General features: G+C 47.8%; 1 protein-coding gene across 3 annotated transcripts; it reads right to left on the bottom strand.

Moving 5' to 3' along the window:
* Positions 1 to 348: 348 nt before the first annotated feature.
* Positions 349 to 6,475, bottom strand: LOC309706708 (nuclear factor 7, brain-like). Of its 3 annotated transcripts, none has more exons than XM_082533469.1 (2): positions 2,738 to 6,475; positions 349 to 2,575 (listed from the first exon to the last, which is right to left on the bottom strand). In XM_082533469.1, the coding sequence occupies exon 1, from the start codon at positions 6,253 to 6,255 to the stop codon at positions 4,918 to 4,920; it is 1,338 nt and encodes a 445-aa protein (XP_082389595.1). In that variant the 5' UTR covers positions 6,256 to 6,475; the 3' UTR covers positions 349 to 2,575; positions 2,738 to 4,917. The 3 variants fall into 3 exon arrangements, with proteins under 3 accessions (XP_082389595.1, XP_082389596.1, XP_082389597.1); XM_082533470.1 differs by having other exon boundaries at positions 349 to 4,150; positions 4,225 to 6,475; XM_082533471.1 differs by having other exon boundaries at positions 349 to 4,150; positions 4,288 to 6,475.
* Between the last annotated feature and the right edge of the window lie 11,562 nt (positions 6,476 to 18,037).

Genomic DNA, 18,037 nt, shown 5'->3' with positions numbered 1-18,037 from the left:
TGGGTTTTTTTTACAGTAAAAAACTACAACTAGGATTTTAAGTGTTTTGTGTGAGTTCAGATCAGTAACATTAATACAGTTTGTCAATGAAAGAACAGCTAAATTCAGACACGACTGAAACCGAGCAGGAAAAGCAAAATGAACCAGTTTGAATGTGAAACACAAACGTAAAATGAGCAGTTGTGAATCCAACAAATCATGAAAAACGAGGTTTACATTTTTGTTCATGACAGTGCAGATTTCTGACATGTTGTGTAATCTAAGAACGTAACAATTTGATGATTCACTAACAAACAACAGTGAAACTTCAGTTAGTGTTTGTAAATGAAGCGCCAGTGTTGTGCAGCTTTCTGGGTTTTATATTTATTGGGCGACATATTTATTTATTATACAGGCTGCACAGTACAGAAGAGCAAAACTCATGTTTTATGTAACTAAAGTGTGTAATTCTGTGGGCTACAGACAATAATCAAGTTATGGACCATATTTATATGAAAAGCATGTAAACTTACTGAATTTGAATCATTTTAACCACATGTAACCACCTGCATGTGTTTGAAAAAGAAAGGCTTGGGTTTTGCCTCCCCATCTGATTTCTTTGCCACCCTGTCGCTGCGTCACAGAACAGGAGCTCGCTGCAACAGAAACCTGTAAAACATCTCAGATTGGAGCTGCACCTGCTGCCCCGCGCAGGGCAGGAAACACGTGGACTCCACAGTTCATGAACACTTCCCTGCTATCCAGAAATAAGCCGAATAACCTGGAACGCTGCACCCGGACAAACGTCAGCTGACTGACGGTCCTGCACGGGGTCAGCTGATGCGACGGTCAGACTCGTTTCTTCCTGCAGGACTTTTTCACGTTAAAGAGTAAAAGGTGCCCCAAACTTGCTCTCGGAGTGCTGACGTGGCGTCTCCGTCCTCTCTGTCCTCTTTTGCTCTTTGCTGGTTTTTCATGCTTTTCCTCTGAAGTCTGTGTGTGGGTGGGAGAGATGAGTTGTTTGTGTCGTGCTCCTTTAAATCAAAGGCGAGGGGACGGCTGTGCTTTAATCATATTTCACGCCGACCTCACTTATCTTCCTCGCCGTTGTTTAAGGCACGTCATTGCAGATATATCAGCCTCCGCCTGACTGCTACAGTACGGACACACACACACACACACACACACTGTATGTGAAGCCTTTATGAGTCCCAACATGACAGGATGACAGTGTGTTAAAATGTGGAACCAGAATCGCAGCGTGTTAACATTTCCTTTGGAAATGCCAAGGTCTTCCATTTTCCTCAGCGTGCAGTGAGCGGCGCTCAGGCCTGCAGATCACAAAGACTTTAATTTGTTTTTCTGACAGCAGCCTGAAGGTTACAGTGATGAGCTTCTGACCTGAAGACTCCCACTGATGCTAATTCCACCCAGCGTCCTTGAAAACGAAACCGCAGGCGCAGAACGAGCTGAGACCAGAACACTTTTCATGTGAGCGAAGTTTGTGTTTGTCAGTTTGATTTTCCTGTTTCAGGTGTTTGTCTGTTTGAGGCTGTTTATCTGGACCCAGGCTCAGAGCAGACGCTCCAATAGAAACACTTCTGCGCCTGATCACATCCATCAGGTCCTCCTCAGATTCAGATTAAACTTATTTGAAGCATATTTTTCATCTCATCTAAAGTTGGGTTTTATTCAGTGATAAAATATTTTTACAGAGACAGCCCAACACTGAGCTGGTGTGTGAGAGATACCAGCTCAGGCTCTGGAGCCATAATTATAATTAGAGCTGTAATTACTGAGAAGCAGCTCGAACGTGAACGTCAGCTCGGTGTGAGACCTCATCAGTGTTTCCTGACCTCAGCCTGGTAAATGCAGCAGTAACAGCTTCACGCTGAAGCTCAGGAGCAACTCGGAGCTTCTGATCTCGCCCAGATTACTTGGACCTGTAGCGCGGAGGAGGCGGGATCAAACCACAGCGTTTCTGTGGCTGAATTTCAGGTTTCCAGCAGAAATCTCGTGCACTAACAGTCAGTCGAAAGCAAGTGGCCCAGAGTAAAGATGCCTTTGTTCTCTTTATTCCACAGAACGAGTTTCACATCCAGGCTGTGAGGAACCGCCGAGCCGTGTGGGCGGGTCTCTGAGTGGCTGTTGGGAAGTCTGGAGTCCTAAATAAAGTTTCACCAGCTCAAAAATCCAAGTTTCAGCTGTTTACAACTTTTTCACTTATAAGGTTTCGACTAATACAGTCATGAATAATAATGATAGTAAAACGTGAATATTTACTGCCGTGTATGTGACTTCCTGCTGCTGGTGCACGAGGACAAGATCTGCTCAGGTGAGTCGTAGCTAACGCAGCGTGCAGACGTTGGTGAATCTGTCTGAAGACTCAGCAGCAACGTTTGCAGAAGCTTCACCTTAAAAGCAAAAAAGGAAAAGAGGAACGTCTCTGCGGTGTGAGCGCCGTCTGTTCAGCGACGGCGACCCATCACACGTGTCCCGCCCTGGTCAAGTGACGACAGCTCGCAGAGATGAGTCTGTCTGCCGTCTGGTTCAGCCTCAACAGCTCCAAACAGGAACGACCTGAGACCTGGAAATTCTGTCCACAGTAATAATCAAAGATTATTCAAAGTTGCCGGCAGCAGGTCTGACTCACGGCCAGCAGCGTACCTGTGCAGGTGTACTGAGAGCTTACTGCCCTAATCTTTTACTACCACCAGTATGATTTGTATTTTAAAGACTAAACGCGAGTTTTACTCACACAGCTGTGTGTTCGGTCTGAGGGTGGGACTCTGGTTTTGAAGCGCTGCATGTGAGCGGGCAGTAAACGTGGGTCTTCCTGTGTTCGCAGTTCATCAGACTGCTGGACTTCACCTCTGACTGATAACTGTGAGAAAACGACCCACGCAGGTGAAACTACATCTCTGAAGTGAATCCAATCAACAAAAGGCAGCTTTCATCCGACGCTCGAGGCCTCCCGAGGCTTTCATCCAAACCAAACGCCCACAACGACTCACGCGGGCCTTTGTCTCTGCACTGAATCACACGAGCTGTGTTTGCTGAGGTTAGCTCTCTGCGGGATGAGCGATTGGTAGCAGTGAACTGGTGCCGTCACTCTGCACAGAAACATGACTCGTGCATGTGGCCGAGGGGGTCGTCTGCTAGAGCGCGAGCACAGGTCCAGGGAACAAGATGTGCTTCCCTGTGGTCCGTCAGAGGGGTTTGCATGAAGTGTGATTACAGTCTGAGCCTAGACGTGACCGCATCATGGTGCTCAAAGCGAACACGTCTGGAGTGAAATAAGTTTATTTCTAAAGAACATCCGACTCCTAATTACCCAAACGCCGTCTGACGGCAGCTGATCCCTGATCCTCGGGCCGACGACCTGAGGGAGGGGCTGGAAGAGCAGGTCAGTTAAAGCTCTGGGAGCTTTGCTGCATCTAACGAGCTGCTGACCAGGAGGAGGAGCCTGCTCGGGGTCAGAGGTCAGACAGGGTCTCTGAGTCACAGGGAAACGGGAGCTGGAGCGACCGACAGCAGGAGACAGCAGGAGACGGGCCGAGCGCTGCGGCACAGAAACGTCCTCGGGCGTGAGAGCAGCTGAAATATTCCAGGAGCCAATCACAGCTCTCTACCGAGGCTTCAACGGGCCGGGCACCAAACGCTCCGGGGCGCCGGGCTGGGACCGGAGGAGCTCAGAGGAACCTGTTCAGGTGTTCTGACGAGGACGTGGTCACGGCATCAAAGTGGGCGTTGTTTAATGCAGTAACCCTTCTGACACCGAAGTTCCGTCTCCCCGCCACGCTCGTGTGTTCGGCTCGTCGTGCATCATAGTGCGCTCGCTGTGCTGACAGCTCATCATCGGGCTTCAGCGGCGTGCTCCACGGTTGGTCTGTAAATCAGAGTCAGGCAGAACTAAAGCGACTTCCTGCCTGCGCGTCTACTAAAGGCCTCAGGAACATGCTGGCTGCTCGCCGTCGAGTCCTCTGAGGCACTTCTTCATCTCTGCTGCTGTTCAACAAACACAAATGAGTCCCAGTGTTGGTTTTCCATCACCGCACAGCTCCCGAGGCACTCCGCCATCTTTCCTTCATGACTCATTGAGGTGGCTGGAGAGCTGTATTTCCTGCGGCAGCAGAGAAAGCCGTTTGTCACACCTTCGCTGGAGGAGAAACTGCAGGAAAGAAGAACGTCAGGAAGTAAGCGATTGCCACCTTGATCCCAGCTGCCCACCAATCTTGGCCTCACCTCTCCGAAAAGCTGCCTGAGATTATTACGTGTCAGGTCCTTGCACAGGAAAGCTCTTAGTACCTGCCAGGAAGGGCGGAGAAAGAAACACAGGTCGGAGGTGAGTGCAGCTTGGAGCGAGCTGCCTGCAGCTGTGACGGCTGCTGACTGTGGATTTGACTCTGAGAAGCACCGTCTCAGATTTCAAATGTCTTATTTGAATGAGTCGCCATGTTCGTGTGGTGGAGATAGGTGTGCCCTGTGACAGCAGCTCATGTCAGCGCCTCCCACGGGGGCGGGGTCAGGCCAAGAGCGAGCCGTAACACGAGAGTCGCACAGAGGAGGAGGGGCCTCTGAATGAGCCCTCTGAGCCCTCCACCCTCAGGTGCCGTGTCAGGTGAGGCCAAGGCTCTGTTGGTGTGACAGTAGAGTGTGTGTGTGTGTGTGTGTGTGTGTGTGTGTGTGTGTGTGTGTGTGCAGTGTCAGCTGTCTGAGAACAAGTGAAGAGGTCAGAGGTCACATTAGCTGAGCTCTTTTATTTACAGTCTGTGGACAGAGGCTGCTGAGAGGACGGTTCAGGTGAACAGTGACAGATGAGCTGCTGATCCACACACAGGCTTATACACAGCAACATGAGTTACATACGAGAACAAACCTGTCCAGCAGACACACACTCCTCCCTCCGGGCTCAGACGGGGTCACGTGTCGTTTGGTTTAATAGCTCCGATCCACCGACAGCTTCACGGGCAGAGTCTTCACTGGGACTTTATCCCCGATGCTGATGAAGGGAAACATCCTGTCCGTGAAAGTGTGTGTGAAGGTGTGTATGTGTGTGTCAGTGTCAGCGTCAGAGAACGACAGCTGTCCTCCGTCCCAGTCCAGACTCGCTCGGATCCTCTGGAGCTTCTTCTGCAGCTGCAGGACGGTGGGGGCAGCAGATCCTGAGCGAGCTGAGTATTCACCTTGATTGAATCCTATTCCACCAAATCCAGAGCGTATGGGTCCCTTCCTCCGGACGGACTCCGCTAACACGCCCAGTCCCCAGTGTCCGCAGTCTCCAACCTCCACCACCCAGCTGTGGGCCCCTGAGGTGAAGCCCTGAGAGCTCAGGACGAAGCAGAGATGATCAAACCTCTCTGGATTATCGGGGAGCTGCTGCAGCCCACCCACCCTCACGCTGCTCAGATCCTCGGACAGGGTCAGTTCAGGGTTTGCAGTGTTTGGGTTCAGGATCAGAGGAGTGTAGGAGACCATATACTTCATGTTGTTCCAGATGCTGAAGGTCAGGTTGCCCAGGTGTTTGGCCTGGTCTATCAGAGCTCCCGGGGGCAGCTGTGGATCATCCAGCAGGGGGCAGCGCTGGACTCTTTCCACCACAGCCTTGTAGTTGTGCAGGAATGAGACGTCTTCAGCTCTCAGCTCCTCCTCTGTGGCTCTGATTGTGTCTGAAAGAGCTGCTATCTGTCTGCTCAGAGCCTCCATCTTCTCCTTCATCATCCAGCTCTTCTGCTCCTCTTCCTCCCACAGCACGGTCAGCCTGGCCTCCTCTTCCTCTGCTAGAAACTGGTGAAGCTTCTTAAACTGCTCCCTAATCTTCCTCTCTGTGCGTCGGGTCTGGGCCTTAATGTGTCCTGCTGTTTGATCAAAGTTCACCTGGACTTCTTCACAGACCTTTAACTTCTGCTTTAAAGCTTCCACAGTTTCCTGAAGGTCATTCTTGTGTTGTTGTGCAGCTTTATCGATGGGCTTGAACGTGTGGTCGCTGTGCTTCGTCTGCTCGTTGTCAGAGTGCAGACTGCAGAGATCCTCTGAAGCTCTCTGATCTCTCCTCTCTACAAACGACTCACACAGGTTCTTCAGCACCAGACTAACCGGTGGATCCACCCTCGAAGATCTTTTCTGACACATCGGACACTCCTGTGTTGGCTTCTCTCTCCACCATCTCCTCAGACAGTCTTTACAGAAGCTGTGGCTGCACGACAGAAGAACGGGATCTCTGAAGATGTCGCGACAGATCGGACAGCACAGATCCTCCTCTGATCTGGAAGCCATGGAGTCTCCGAGTGAGGCTGGAAGCAGCAGACAGGAAGTACAGTCAGTCCTGGTTCCCCTCCCTCCTCTGCTGCTGAATGAATGCCTTTATTGTCACTGCATGAGACACAAACCACAGAACCTGTTCTCCATGTGGCACGAAGCTGCACGACACAAGCTACTGATAAATGGAAATCCCCGTGAGCCTTCACTGTGGAGCATCAGCAGCTGAAGCTCAGTCTGTCCGTCTGTGTCTTTGGTTAGAATAACAACCTGCTTTCTGTTTTACGGCAGGCGAGACAGGTGAGGGCGGAGCTCTGTGAGATCACATGAATGCTTCTGTTACCTGCAGGTCAGGTTTCTTTCATTCCACAGTTATCAGAGTGGAAAATCTGCAGCAGCGGTGTGGTGATCACTGACGTGTGTTCAGCGTCTCGTTTCCACCAACGTTTCGTTTAAAGATGCGGTTTATGTAACGTGTGATTTGAGTACTTGGTGATTTAATTCAGGCCTTTTTGCAGGAAACACTTTGTCTGTATTCTCAGGATTTACTGCATCAGCAGATTTAAAGAACAGGGTTTGTTGTATTTTTGGAGATTTTCAAAAGACGGTCAGGCTCTCTCATGTTATTTTAGTAAAAGTAAGACGTGACACAAAGGGTCGTAACGACTGAACGACTTCCTCAAACAAACTTTAACTCCATAAACGTCTTTTCCTCCTGATTATTCAAACAGGTTTTTATTATTTTAAATCCTTTTCACGTCATTTCACCGACCGGTTTATTTCGTCAGGCGTGAGGACGACTCTTCCGTGTTACTGCAGAAATCAGAGAGAAGGTAAACCCAGACTGCCCTGTGAGCACGCTGGCATCGTAACAGCAGAACGATGGCGGCGTCACAGAGACCTGAGAGGCCACTGCTGTCAGTGAGACACACTGTGAGGATTCTGATAAAAAGACACACAGAGGGCTGATTACACCGTGTCAGGTGTAACACCTCACTGTAATCACATTACATTTTTTAGTAATGCAGTAATGTAATGCATTATTGTGCCTGTGAAGGCCTGTGGTACATAGCTGATTATTAGAGATCGAAGCATTAATTAATGGCAGGACTTCTTTGAGCAGTTTTGTAGGAATGGGGTCTAAAAGACACGTTGATGGTTTGGAGGAAGTAATTATTGAAGTTAACTCAGAAAGATCAATTAGAGAAAAAGAGTCTAACTTAACATCAATGGTACTAAGAGTAGCTGTAGATAATATTACATCTGTGGGATGATTATTGGTAATTTTTTCTCTAATGATTAAAATGTGATTTGTGAAGAAGTTCATGAAGTCATTACTAGTTAACGTTAAAGGGATGGTTGGCTCAACAGAGCTCTGACTGTTTGATTATCTGGTTAATAAAGATGTGACAAAGACTCGAGTAATAAAGGGGAAAAGTAGAATTCAAAATACAACAAAAGCTCAAATAAACCATTAACATAAACATCAGCAAGGAAACACCAAAATAATTATGTGTTAACTAAGCCACGCACGATGGCGGGGCGGTGTCTCACGGAGGTTTCACCGTCGGCCCCGGTGATGGTGATCACCCAACGGTTTTCACACCTGAGCTCATGTGACGACTCACTTGATTGGCAGCGAGTCAGGACCATCCAACCAGGACCACGCCCTCTCGGGTTTCGTTTCCTGGGAGTCTCCACCTCTCGGATGAGAGGAGAAACATTTCCCTGAGCCTGAAGAAATCCAACTGCCTTCTTTTTTTTCACATGAATACGCCAGCATGAACAGTGGGACGGACTAACTGTGAACATAGCTGATTGGCTGTCTCTCTGTCAGTGAGTGAGTACAGCTTAGCTTACCTCTCCCCAAAAATCAGAAATCACAGACCTGTTTGTGTCTGTGAGTCGGCTCAGAGACAGGAAGTGGAGACAGCGCTCGTTTTACTCAGACCTGCTGACGGCCATAGATGCAGCTTTGTCAGGTCTGAGCTGTGGCCCCAATCTGTGCCCCCACGAGCTGTGTCCCCCCCCCCCCCCCGAGCTGTGGCCCCCCACGAGCTGTGCCCCCCCCAATCTGTGCCCCCACGAGCTGTGCCCCCACGAGCTGTGGCCCCCCCCCCCGAGCTGTGGCCCCCCACGAGCTGTGGCCCCCCCAATCTGTGCCCCCACGAGCTGTGCCCCCCCCCCCCCCCGAGCTGTGGCCCCCCACGAGCTGTGCCCCCCCCAATCTGTGCCCCCACGAGCTGTGGCCCCCCCAATCTGTGCCCCCCGAGCTGTGGCCCCCCACGAGCTGTGGCCCTGAGCTGACCTCCCATGAACTTGTTTTTAATATTTATTCTCTGCTGGTAGTCATGGAGACACACCGGTCTTTGCTGGTGTTTAGTGTATGACATTAAAGATTGTTCAACTGTGACATGAGTATCAGTTTTCAAACTGATGGTGACCCAGGAGCTCTTTTTTTTTTCTCTCTCTTCCCCCCCCTTCTCACCGTCTCTTCTCCCCTTTGGTTTTCTTTCTTTCTCTCCCCCTCTTTCTCTCATTCATTCCCCCTGTCCTATTTATTAAAAAAAAAAAAATGACAAAGGATGAACTGAAGCTCTGCCATCACGTAATGTCGCATACTGCTGTTTCTGATGTCATTTAGAAAAAAAAAAAAAAAAAGAAAACAGGAAAAAGTGACAACACACTTTCTGTCCGTGATGGCGCTGCAGGCCGTTTCTCAGCAACGATCATTCAGGAGCAGACGACGGTCTGTAGATTTTTATGGCTCAATCTTTTCAGTGTCCACAGACGTCTTATGTCTTCCCTTCTGTGGTCTTTGTCAGCAGGTGGCAGCACCTGGAGACGCTAGCAGGACCTCAGTGAAGCTTCCTGAAGCAGCAGGAAAGCACGAAAAACACAGAATCAATGCAAACAGGCATGAAGCGTTTGTCTTCCTCTGTGTGTGTGTGTGTGTGTGTGTGTGTGTGTCAGTATAATCCTTGCTTGTCATTCACGGTCATTGCTCGCTCTCAATGCTGGAAGCTGATCTAAATCGATTTGCTGTATTAAATCCAGCAGAACGTAATTGACCATCAGACGCTGAAACATCCTGACGAGATGCTGCAGGAGGAGGAAAGTAAAGTTTTCATCTGGCACCACTTCCTGTAAACTCTGCGGAGGCACAGCAACGCAGGAGTTACCTGACATGTACTGCAAATGCTGCAAATACTGCATATCATTAATATAATACTGCAAATGCTACATGTGATTAGACACATTAGAGATGCAGTACACTCAGCACTGCATTCACAGAACATCCAGAGGTCCTGTTTACACCATTCACCTGTCAGTCAAAGAGGCCACGCCCCTAATAATACCAAACTGTAAACAGGTGAGTGATAGAAACATCCGTACAGGTGTTGTAAAGAGGAAACTTTGATATCAGAGACTAAACCAGGTCGTGTCTCAGCAGGGCCGTGCAGAGAGGTTTAAAGGGGCGGGTGCTCAAAGTTAAAAAGGGGCACATTGAACCAGGCTGGATAACAACAACACACATTCATCAAGAATCTAATATGGGCAACAAGGCAAAGCAAACGTAGCCGATGCTTTACCTGATGGGTACAATGTTGCTGTTGAGGGGTTGCTGTGGATAGTGCTGGAGGGCAGGGCTGTGTTGGTCTGAGACTGTAGACAGTAAAAAGTCCACAGGAGAGATGGTAGCTGATTAAACAAGTGTCATGAGATAATAACAAAATGCAAAGATTGGTGACAGCGCTTGGAACCATAAGCCAACAAAAAACTGTGAGAAATAATTTAGGCTCTGCCTGTGAATCACTCTTTGCTTCTCTTCTTCCTTCCATCATTTCATATATCACTCTCCACTTGCTGTCCATCTGAGAACAAGGCACAACTTGCTATTGCAATAAACTATAATCTAATTATCCACACCTAACAACTCCAGCACTTAATCTAAAATAAAATGATGACAGAAAAATGTTATAGCACTGCCTTTAGTAGCCTCACACAGCTCCTACTGTTTCCTCCTCATGTCCTTACCAGCCATGTCTGGACAATGTTATATCATGAGTAATAATTTTTTTAAAAATCCATCTAAATAAAACACACACACGCACACACACACAGTGACATGTTAGACCTTCTTCAGAATACTGTATATACTATGGGCATCCTTACATTATTATTCATTACTAGAGCTACAATAATAAAGCAAAGAGGAGGGAGAAGTAATAAATATGAAATAATGTATTTATGATGATTCCATTTGTTTCACTATCCACTCTGTGCAGGGGCAAAGCTTATTACATGTTTAAACTGTAGAGATACAATCATTTTACTGCTGTAAAATCCAACTTTTGTCTTATTTAAAATATAAATCTAATATAATCTGCTTCTTAATGTATGTTCTTTAAAATACAGCGTGTGTTTTAATATATTATAATTATCCATCCATCCATCCATTCGCTTCCGCTTATCCTTTTCAGGGTCGCGGGGGGCGCTGGAGCCTATCCCAGCTGTCATAGGGTGAGAGGCGGGGTTCACCCTGGACAGGTCGCCAGTCTGTCGCAGGGCTAACACACAGGGACAGACAACCATTCACACTCACATTCACTCGCACATTCACACCTAGTGGCAATTTGGATATTCCAATTAACCTATCCCCATTATATTATAATTATAATTATTATTATGTGGACATGCATATTAGATCGTTTTTTAGTGAAATATAATCCCTCCAGAAAGGCAGGAAAAGCCCGGAAACTTCCTTTAAAACTAAATATGTTCCCTAAAACGGTGACAGAGCTACAGACCCATGACAGCCTTACACAGGTAGCCAGCAGCTGTGACCAGCACTACCTGTGCAGTTAATAAAAGGACAGGTAATGTGTGTCGCGCTGTTGCACACACAGCACGCTCGTTTGTTTCAGTTCGTCAGTTGCAACAAGACAACTTACCAACGTGTACGTAATAAGCTAATACTCCTGTGTGCTACACACTACAGTGTACGCTGTGCACCTACTTACTGGTTGTGTCGCATCAGTCTGTGTCTCTGAGTTAACTTGTTTCTCCTGCAGCTCCGGACCGCAACAAATGCGCGTGCTCTTCGTGAGCTCGTTCCCGGCTCGTAACCAGCGCGTTCTGCCGTCGAGGGCGATCATTGGTTAAATGTGATCATGTGACTGATGCAAGCCAGATCCTTTTATTTAGCAAAACTGTGATTAATAGTTAAATATTATTGTTGAGGAGCACAGACAAGACTCCGCACGCACACATTAAAAATAATAATAATAACTTTTTTTTGAAAGGTTGCCTCAACAAAAGGGCACTTTGGGCACCCATCAGGAAAGGGGCGGGTGTTCAAGCCCCTCTAGCCCCCCCCCCCCCCTCTGCCGTAAACACGTTTGGTCTGTGGGGACTGACTCACTGCTGCGTCTGCTGGACGCCAGGAGAACTGCAGCTGCTAAAAGCGTGTCATTATTTTTAGCCTGTAGGAGGACATCCATTTAAAAGACCGGAGTTTTGTCCCTCCTGCTCTTCTTCTTCCACTTTGTCTCCCCATCAATCCATGTGGCCTCGCTCGTCCTCCACCTTCGCCCTCCTCTCGCTGTGCTGCAGACGTTGTAATGGACCGTCTCAGCGGATCGATGCCGGGGGAGGGAGGGGGCGACCGCAGACAGAGAAGCTTTTCAGAGAAGATTTGACTTCAGGCCAAGGACGGTCAGCAGGAGACAAAGAGACCAGAGGAGGTGAAGGACACAGAAAAGTCTCCTCTCGAAGTTTTCTCTTTGTCATCCGTCTTTTAAAGACAAACTATCAGCAAACTAAATGAAGCCTGCAGACATCTTTGTTCCTTCACAGGTCTGCAGCACAACCATCAAATGTGGTGCGTGAATAACATCGAAGAAAGAAACTAAGAATAAATTAGACGCATGAAGAGAGCGACGTGTGGTTCCTGACATGTTTATCGAGCTGATCCCACCGTCAGCTCGGTGCTGAGCTCCACAGAACAGCGTGCTGACCAAACTCTGGACACCTATGAGGTTGTCTGTAATGTTCCCATGCCGTCCAATCAGAACTCTCACTCACAGAGCCACGCCCTTCTGAGGGTTCAGGCTCCTGAGTAACACGCAGAGGTCCTGCTGATGGCCCGGCTGGACGAACATGCTCTAGTCCTGCCATGAAAAACATGCCTGAACACTGCTGTTGTCACTGATGATGTCACTGATGATGTCACGGATGATGTCACAGGCGGTAGGTGCTGCAGTCGGGGTGGATGAAGAGTTCTGATCCTTTAAGTGACCAGCAGAGGGCGCCACAGGCCAACTTCAGACTGCATTAACACAACAGGCATGAAAATCAACTGGTGTCAACTATTTATTTAACATTTTCAAGACCCAGATGTGCTCACCTGTCTTTGTTTATGAGCAGCAACAGCAGAAACTCACAGGACGGAGAGAGGAGGAAGAGGAAAGGAGGAGGAAGAGGAGTAGTTCTGTCGCTGGGTGTTCAGGTTAATCAGACTCCCCTTTGGCTTTAATGTCTCAGTGTGTGTGTGTGTGTGTGTGTGTGTGTGTGTGTGTGTGTGTGTGTGTTGCTGACTCAGTAATCATTGACAGAGTCTGTGGGGAGGAAGTGGAGCTGGTATCTCCGGGCAGCTGAGGGGGCAGACTGATGGTATCTCTCTGCTTGTCCGGTGAAAAGTGAAGTTGAGCTTCACTGCACGTACTTTACTTCATTTAGAGCTGAATAACTTGACTCTACTGTAAACTGAGAACAGCCGTGCGTCCCCACAGGACCGAGCACTCGTGTCTGTAAAATACCGCCTACACGTGAAGAAGAAACCAGGAGATGTGTTGAAGGTGTTTTCAGAGTATTTCACCTTTCTGAAGTTATCAGTGTAAATCTTTGATATATGTTCAATAAAGGAAACTCAGCATTGCACCGGCATCTTCTCCTTTCAGACACCACCTGCATCAGCTGTCGTGTTTCACGGCTAACCACCGTCACTCTCAGCAGCTCTCAGTCTCATGTTCTCTTCAGGACAAACATCTGTGCTGATTCTCAGACGTTCGGCTTCATTTTACATCCGGGTCTGTGCTCACTTCCAGACCGCTTCTTCTGGATTTACTCAGTTCTGATTGGTTCTGAGACTGTAACATCTGCTTGATCTTCTTTAAGCGTAAGGACGGAGCTGCTGCTGGCTTTGTTCATCTGCTACTAAAGCTATTGCTGCCTGTGCACACTGCTGTAAGATGATACCCAGCGACTGAAGCGAGACTGAGGCAGACGGATGAGCTCATCGTGTTTTCGTCGCTAACCGCGTGGCTCTTCTAGGATTCCTCCAGCTGTGGTAACATCAGCAGCTGCAGCAGCTGCAGGTTCTAGTGCTCGATCCAGACACGTTCTCCAAGGACGTCAGCACATCGCAGGTAATACCAATCATCTGCTAAAAGCCTCGGTGTCACCTTCACCTCAGAAATGCAACAATCAAAGTTTTACTGTCACTCAGTGGACAGTAATTTTAATCGTCTCCCACTGTGATTATTGTAACTCTCTCGGTCCTCCACAGCTGCCACCTCATCGTGCAGCTCTGAGATTTTACTGACGAACAACTAAAACCTGGTTTCACTGCAGGTCTTCTGAACGAGGTGCGCATTTGATTCTGCTGGTTCCACTCTGACCACCATCAGGCAGAATCAAACAGAAACCCACAGGATCTACGGCCCGAACCACCAGGAGATGGAAAGCGGCATTATCTCAGTCTATGAGTACGTCCACACACTGACTGAGTGAATGCTTCAGGATCACCTCCTGTGCTGGTTTACAGGGTCGTGGGTGTCTGTGACCCTCTGGGAGTGACGGCGCCCTGCTGATGATTCTCTATCGTGGCTCCAAAGCTTTGGAATAATCTTCCTCTTCACATTAGGTAATCGACATCAGGGCCTGTTTGTAAATCCAGATTAAAAACACATTTTTATTTGCTGGCCTTTGATTCAGTGGTTAACCGACTTGTATTTACTTATATTTTATTGTTATTACTATGTTTATTATTTGTTCGTATTTATTATTGTCATTGTATCTCTTGTATTTCTGTTGTTCAGCACTTTGTGTGTTTTTAAAGTGCTATATAAATAAACTATGATGATGATAACAGAGTCACAGACATTAGCATCAGAGACACTACGCTAACAGGAGCCCCGCCCCCAAGGAGTCAGTCAGCTGAAGCAGGAAACAGAGCAGCCAATCATGTTCTCCACAGCAGAGGTCAGGGCAGCTGTCCATTCTCACCTTCAGGATCAGCTGTTTACGGAGCCCCGCGGGGGACATGGGAGAAAAAAAAATTAAGACGGACTTTTGCGAGATCTCGCAAAACTAACTCGGGATCTCGCAAAAGTTTTAGCCGCCAGCTCGGAGCCGACCGGGAGGTCGAGGCACGATGTGCCGGGAAAGCGGTGTTCCTCCCGGCTGTAGTAGGTCTCGACCTCCCGTCAGCTTCGAGATGGCGGGTGTCAGATCTCCGAAAACGTCGGAGCACTTTTGCAAATATGTGATGTCTTGTAAAACGAGCAGATATCTGACGTTTACACAACTACAGTCACGCCTCAAAATATCTTAAAAGTGTATTTTGCGACCCAGAAAGAGGAATATTTCAATAATTCAATAATCCTTTCTGTCATCGTTGTATTTTTACTCAGTTGTATATAGTATTTGTATTCTATTTTTATCTTATTGTATATTTATTTTATTTTATTCTACTGTATATAGTATTTTATTTTATTCTATTCTGTACAGTTGTGTACTGTATTTATTCTTATTGTATTCTAATTTTTGCCTCATAACTTTTGCACTGTCCACTTCCTGCTGTGACAAAACAAATTTCCCACGTGTGGGACTAATAAAGGTTATCTTATCTTATCTTATCTTATTACAGCTAAGTAGCTGCCGCCATTGTTGGAATTCAACTTTTGCGAGATCTCGCAAAAGTCCGTCTTAGTTTTTTTTTTCTCCCATGTCCCCTGCGGGGCTCCGTAGCTGTTAACCGAACACCACTGACTGTAGAGGAGGATTCTCACCGCTGCCTCTGCTGGACGTCAGAGGAACTGCAGGGTTTGACTGCAGACAAACTGGATGTGTTGTTCTTACCTCGAGGTCGGTTTGTGAGGTTTGAACACGCAGCACAGCGTTGCTCCTTCCTGCTTTCAGGACACACTTCACTTCATGATCTTCTCATTACACTTTGATATTCCCTCTTTCCTGAATGTGCTTCTGTGGCAGCGCAGTAATAAGCCCGTCTCATCTCTTCTCTCCAGAGGAGATGCAAATTGTGGTTTTTCGTGAGATAATGCCTCATTAAATGTATCAGTGCGGCGTTGATTGATTTGTATTACCAGGAGGAGACCCCACAGTGACAGAAACATGAGGCAGAGCTGGATTAACTGCAGCATGTCCACATTTTAACTCACAGATCTCACATGGATTTTAACAGCAGTTCTGACAGCAAATCTGCTTCAAAGAGACAAAAGAGAGAAACAGACAAAGGTTCTAATGATACTTTCATTTTACTTCTGCAAAGGCAGACAGTGGAACAAGAAAAGATCACAAAATGATCCATCAGCAGGCTGTGTCCAACTCCAGGCCTCGAGGGCCGGTGTCCTGCAGCTTTTAGATCTCACCCTGGGTCAGCACACCTGAATCACATGATGAGTTCATTCCCAGGCCTCTGGAGAACTTCGAGACATGTTGAGGAGGTCATTCAGCCATTTGAATCAGCTGTGATGGATCAAGGAGACATCTAACCCTGCAGGACACTGGCCCTCGAGGCCTGGAGTTGGACACCCCTGCTTTAATGTATATAATGTGTTGTATTTGTATAACCACGCATGTGACAAATAAAGGATCTTGAGGAGGAGGAGTCACAGGGATATTACCCAGCATGCCATGGGACACATCTCAGGTGTCTTTATGTTGGACTGCACTTCTTCCCTCTTGCTCATTGTGATATTAAATGTTTGGTTAGGAAAACATCATTTGCGGTAAAATCCGTCCCTTCTCAACCTTCAGCCCGACACATCGGCTCTAAAGCCGAGCCTGGAAACTCAGAACGCCGACGATGATCAGCGTGTGACGGATAAAGTACGAGGCGTCATCGAAGAGCATGAGGCACGGCGGGGCGCCATGGTCCACACGGCCTTAAGCAGTGTGAAACAGAGTCACACTGGGAACACGCCCAGGTGTGCATCGGGACTCTACGAGGACCTCCAGCATCAGACACCACCCGTCCCGCACACGCACACCTGTGTGTTGTTGCTCCCCTGTGTGATTTAGGTCATGTGACTCACCTGTTGCGGTCCTTCAGCGCTGCCGTGTGTCACGCGGTCCTGTTGTGTTTTTGTCTTCGGTGCATTCGAGGCTTGATTTAAGTGTAAGTCTCATGAAGTAAAATCACTGCGTGTATCTCTGCGCAGCTGCAGTCAGCGATAACCTGCAGCCACGGTGTGGAGCAGACGCCGACCAGACGTCAGAGGAGCGCCCGCTGCAGCTTCATACCCTGTTTCACTTTTATCCGCTTCGTCATCACGCGTCCCAAATCTACGGCAGGTCTGGTAAACTCGCAGTTTCATCGATCTGTGCAGTCACAGGATTTCGTCTGAGGGCCCCTGGCGACATCAAACCCTCGTGGCCAGCTCTGCGTTCTCACAGCAGCTACTGATCCTTACCTGGACTCAGGCTGCAGCTCCACAGACCTCTGAGGAACGTTCAGTTCACACAGGAGGCACAGCCACCCCTCGTTTCTTAATGATGATTGGTCCAGTTATTTAATGAAAATGTGCAAACACACACGGAGACACAGAGTTTATACGCAGCTGATGAGCTCCGGTGTGAGCGCCTGTATTCCTCAGCACAGTCTGAACTCTGAGCAGCTGCCTGTGATCTCTGTAAGGATCTTCAGGAAACGTTCACGTGCTGTGTGTGTGTGTGTGTGTGTGTGCACGCTGAATGAAATGAGATGTCAACATGTCATTTTAAGATGCTCAGTGGAGGAAGGAATGCAAAAATGAAAACGAATCAAACTTACCGACACACACACACACACACACACACACACACAGCGATGATGACGATTCATTCAGAAACAAAGGGCATTTCTCCTCCTCAGTGAAGTGCAACACTGCCACCTGCTGTCAGCTGGATGAAGTGCAGATAGAGCCACTGACTGATATTCAGCACACAGTAAATGTGACGATTCCACTCACATCAAATGTTTACAGGTTTATGAATCTCTTATAGCTGGCTGAAGCCTGGCAGCGCTGACAAACACATGAGACTGCATGAATGATCCAAGTATAACCAATGAACAGACCCACAATCAGTACAGCTGAATGTGCATCTGATCTTAATGACCTTGTAGTACCATATCACCCTATTAGAGCACTTGGCTCTCGCTCTGCAGGCCTACTTGTTGTTCCTAGAGTATTTAAAAGTAGAATGGGAGGCAGAGCCTTCAGTTTTCAGGCCCCTCTTCTGTGGAACCAGCTTCCAGTTTGGATTCAGGAGACAGACACCATCTCCCTCCCTGGTTCTGGTTCCAGCCTGGTTCTGCTGGAGGTTTTGTTTTCTGTTACAAAGGAGGGTTTTTGGCAAAAGTGGGGAAAACAAACACTCACTTTGTCGGGGTGTTTTGTTTTTTCTCTGTATTATTGTGCGACCAATGTGGTGTTGCCATGAGGCACCACATATAACCATATAAATGCAAATGTATTGAATCGAACTATTACAGGAACCTTGAAACATATTTCCA

This window comes from Aulonocara stuartgranti (assembly GCF_965226115.1).
Source record: "Aulonocara stuartgranti genome assembly, chromosome: 5".
Taxonomy (NCBI): Eukaryota; Metazoa; Chordata; class Actinopteri; order Cichliformes; family Cichlidae; genus Aulonocara; species Aulonocara stuartgranti.
This window is presented reverse-complemented; position numbering and strand designations above follow the sequence as displayed.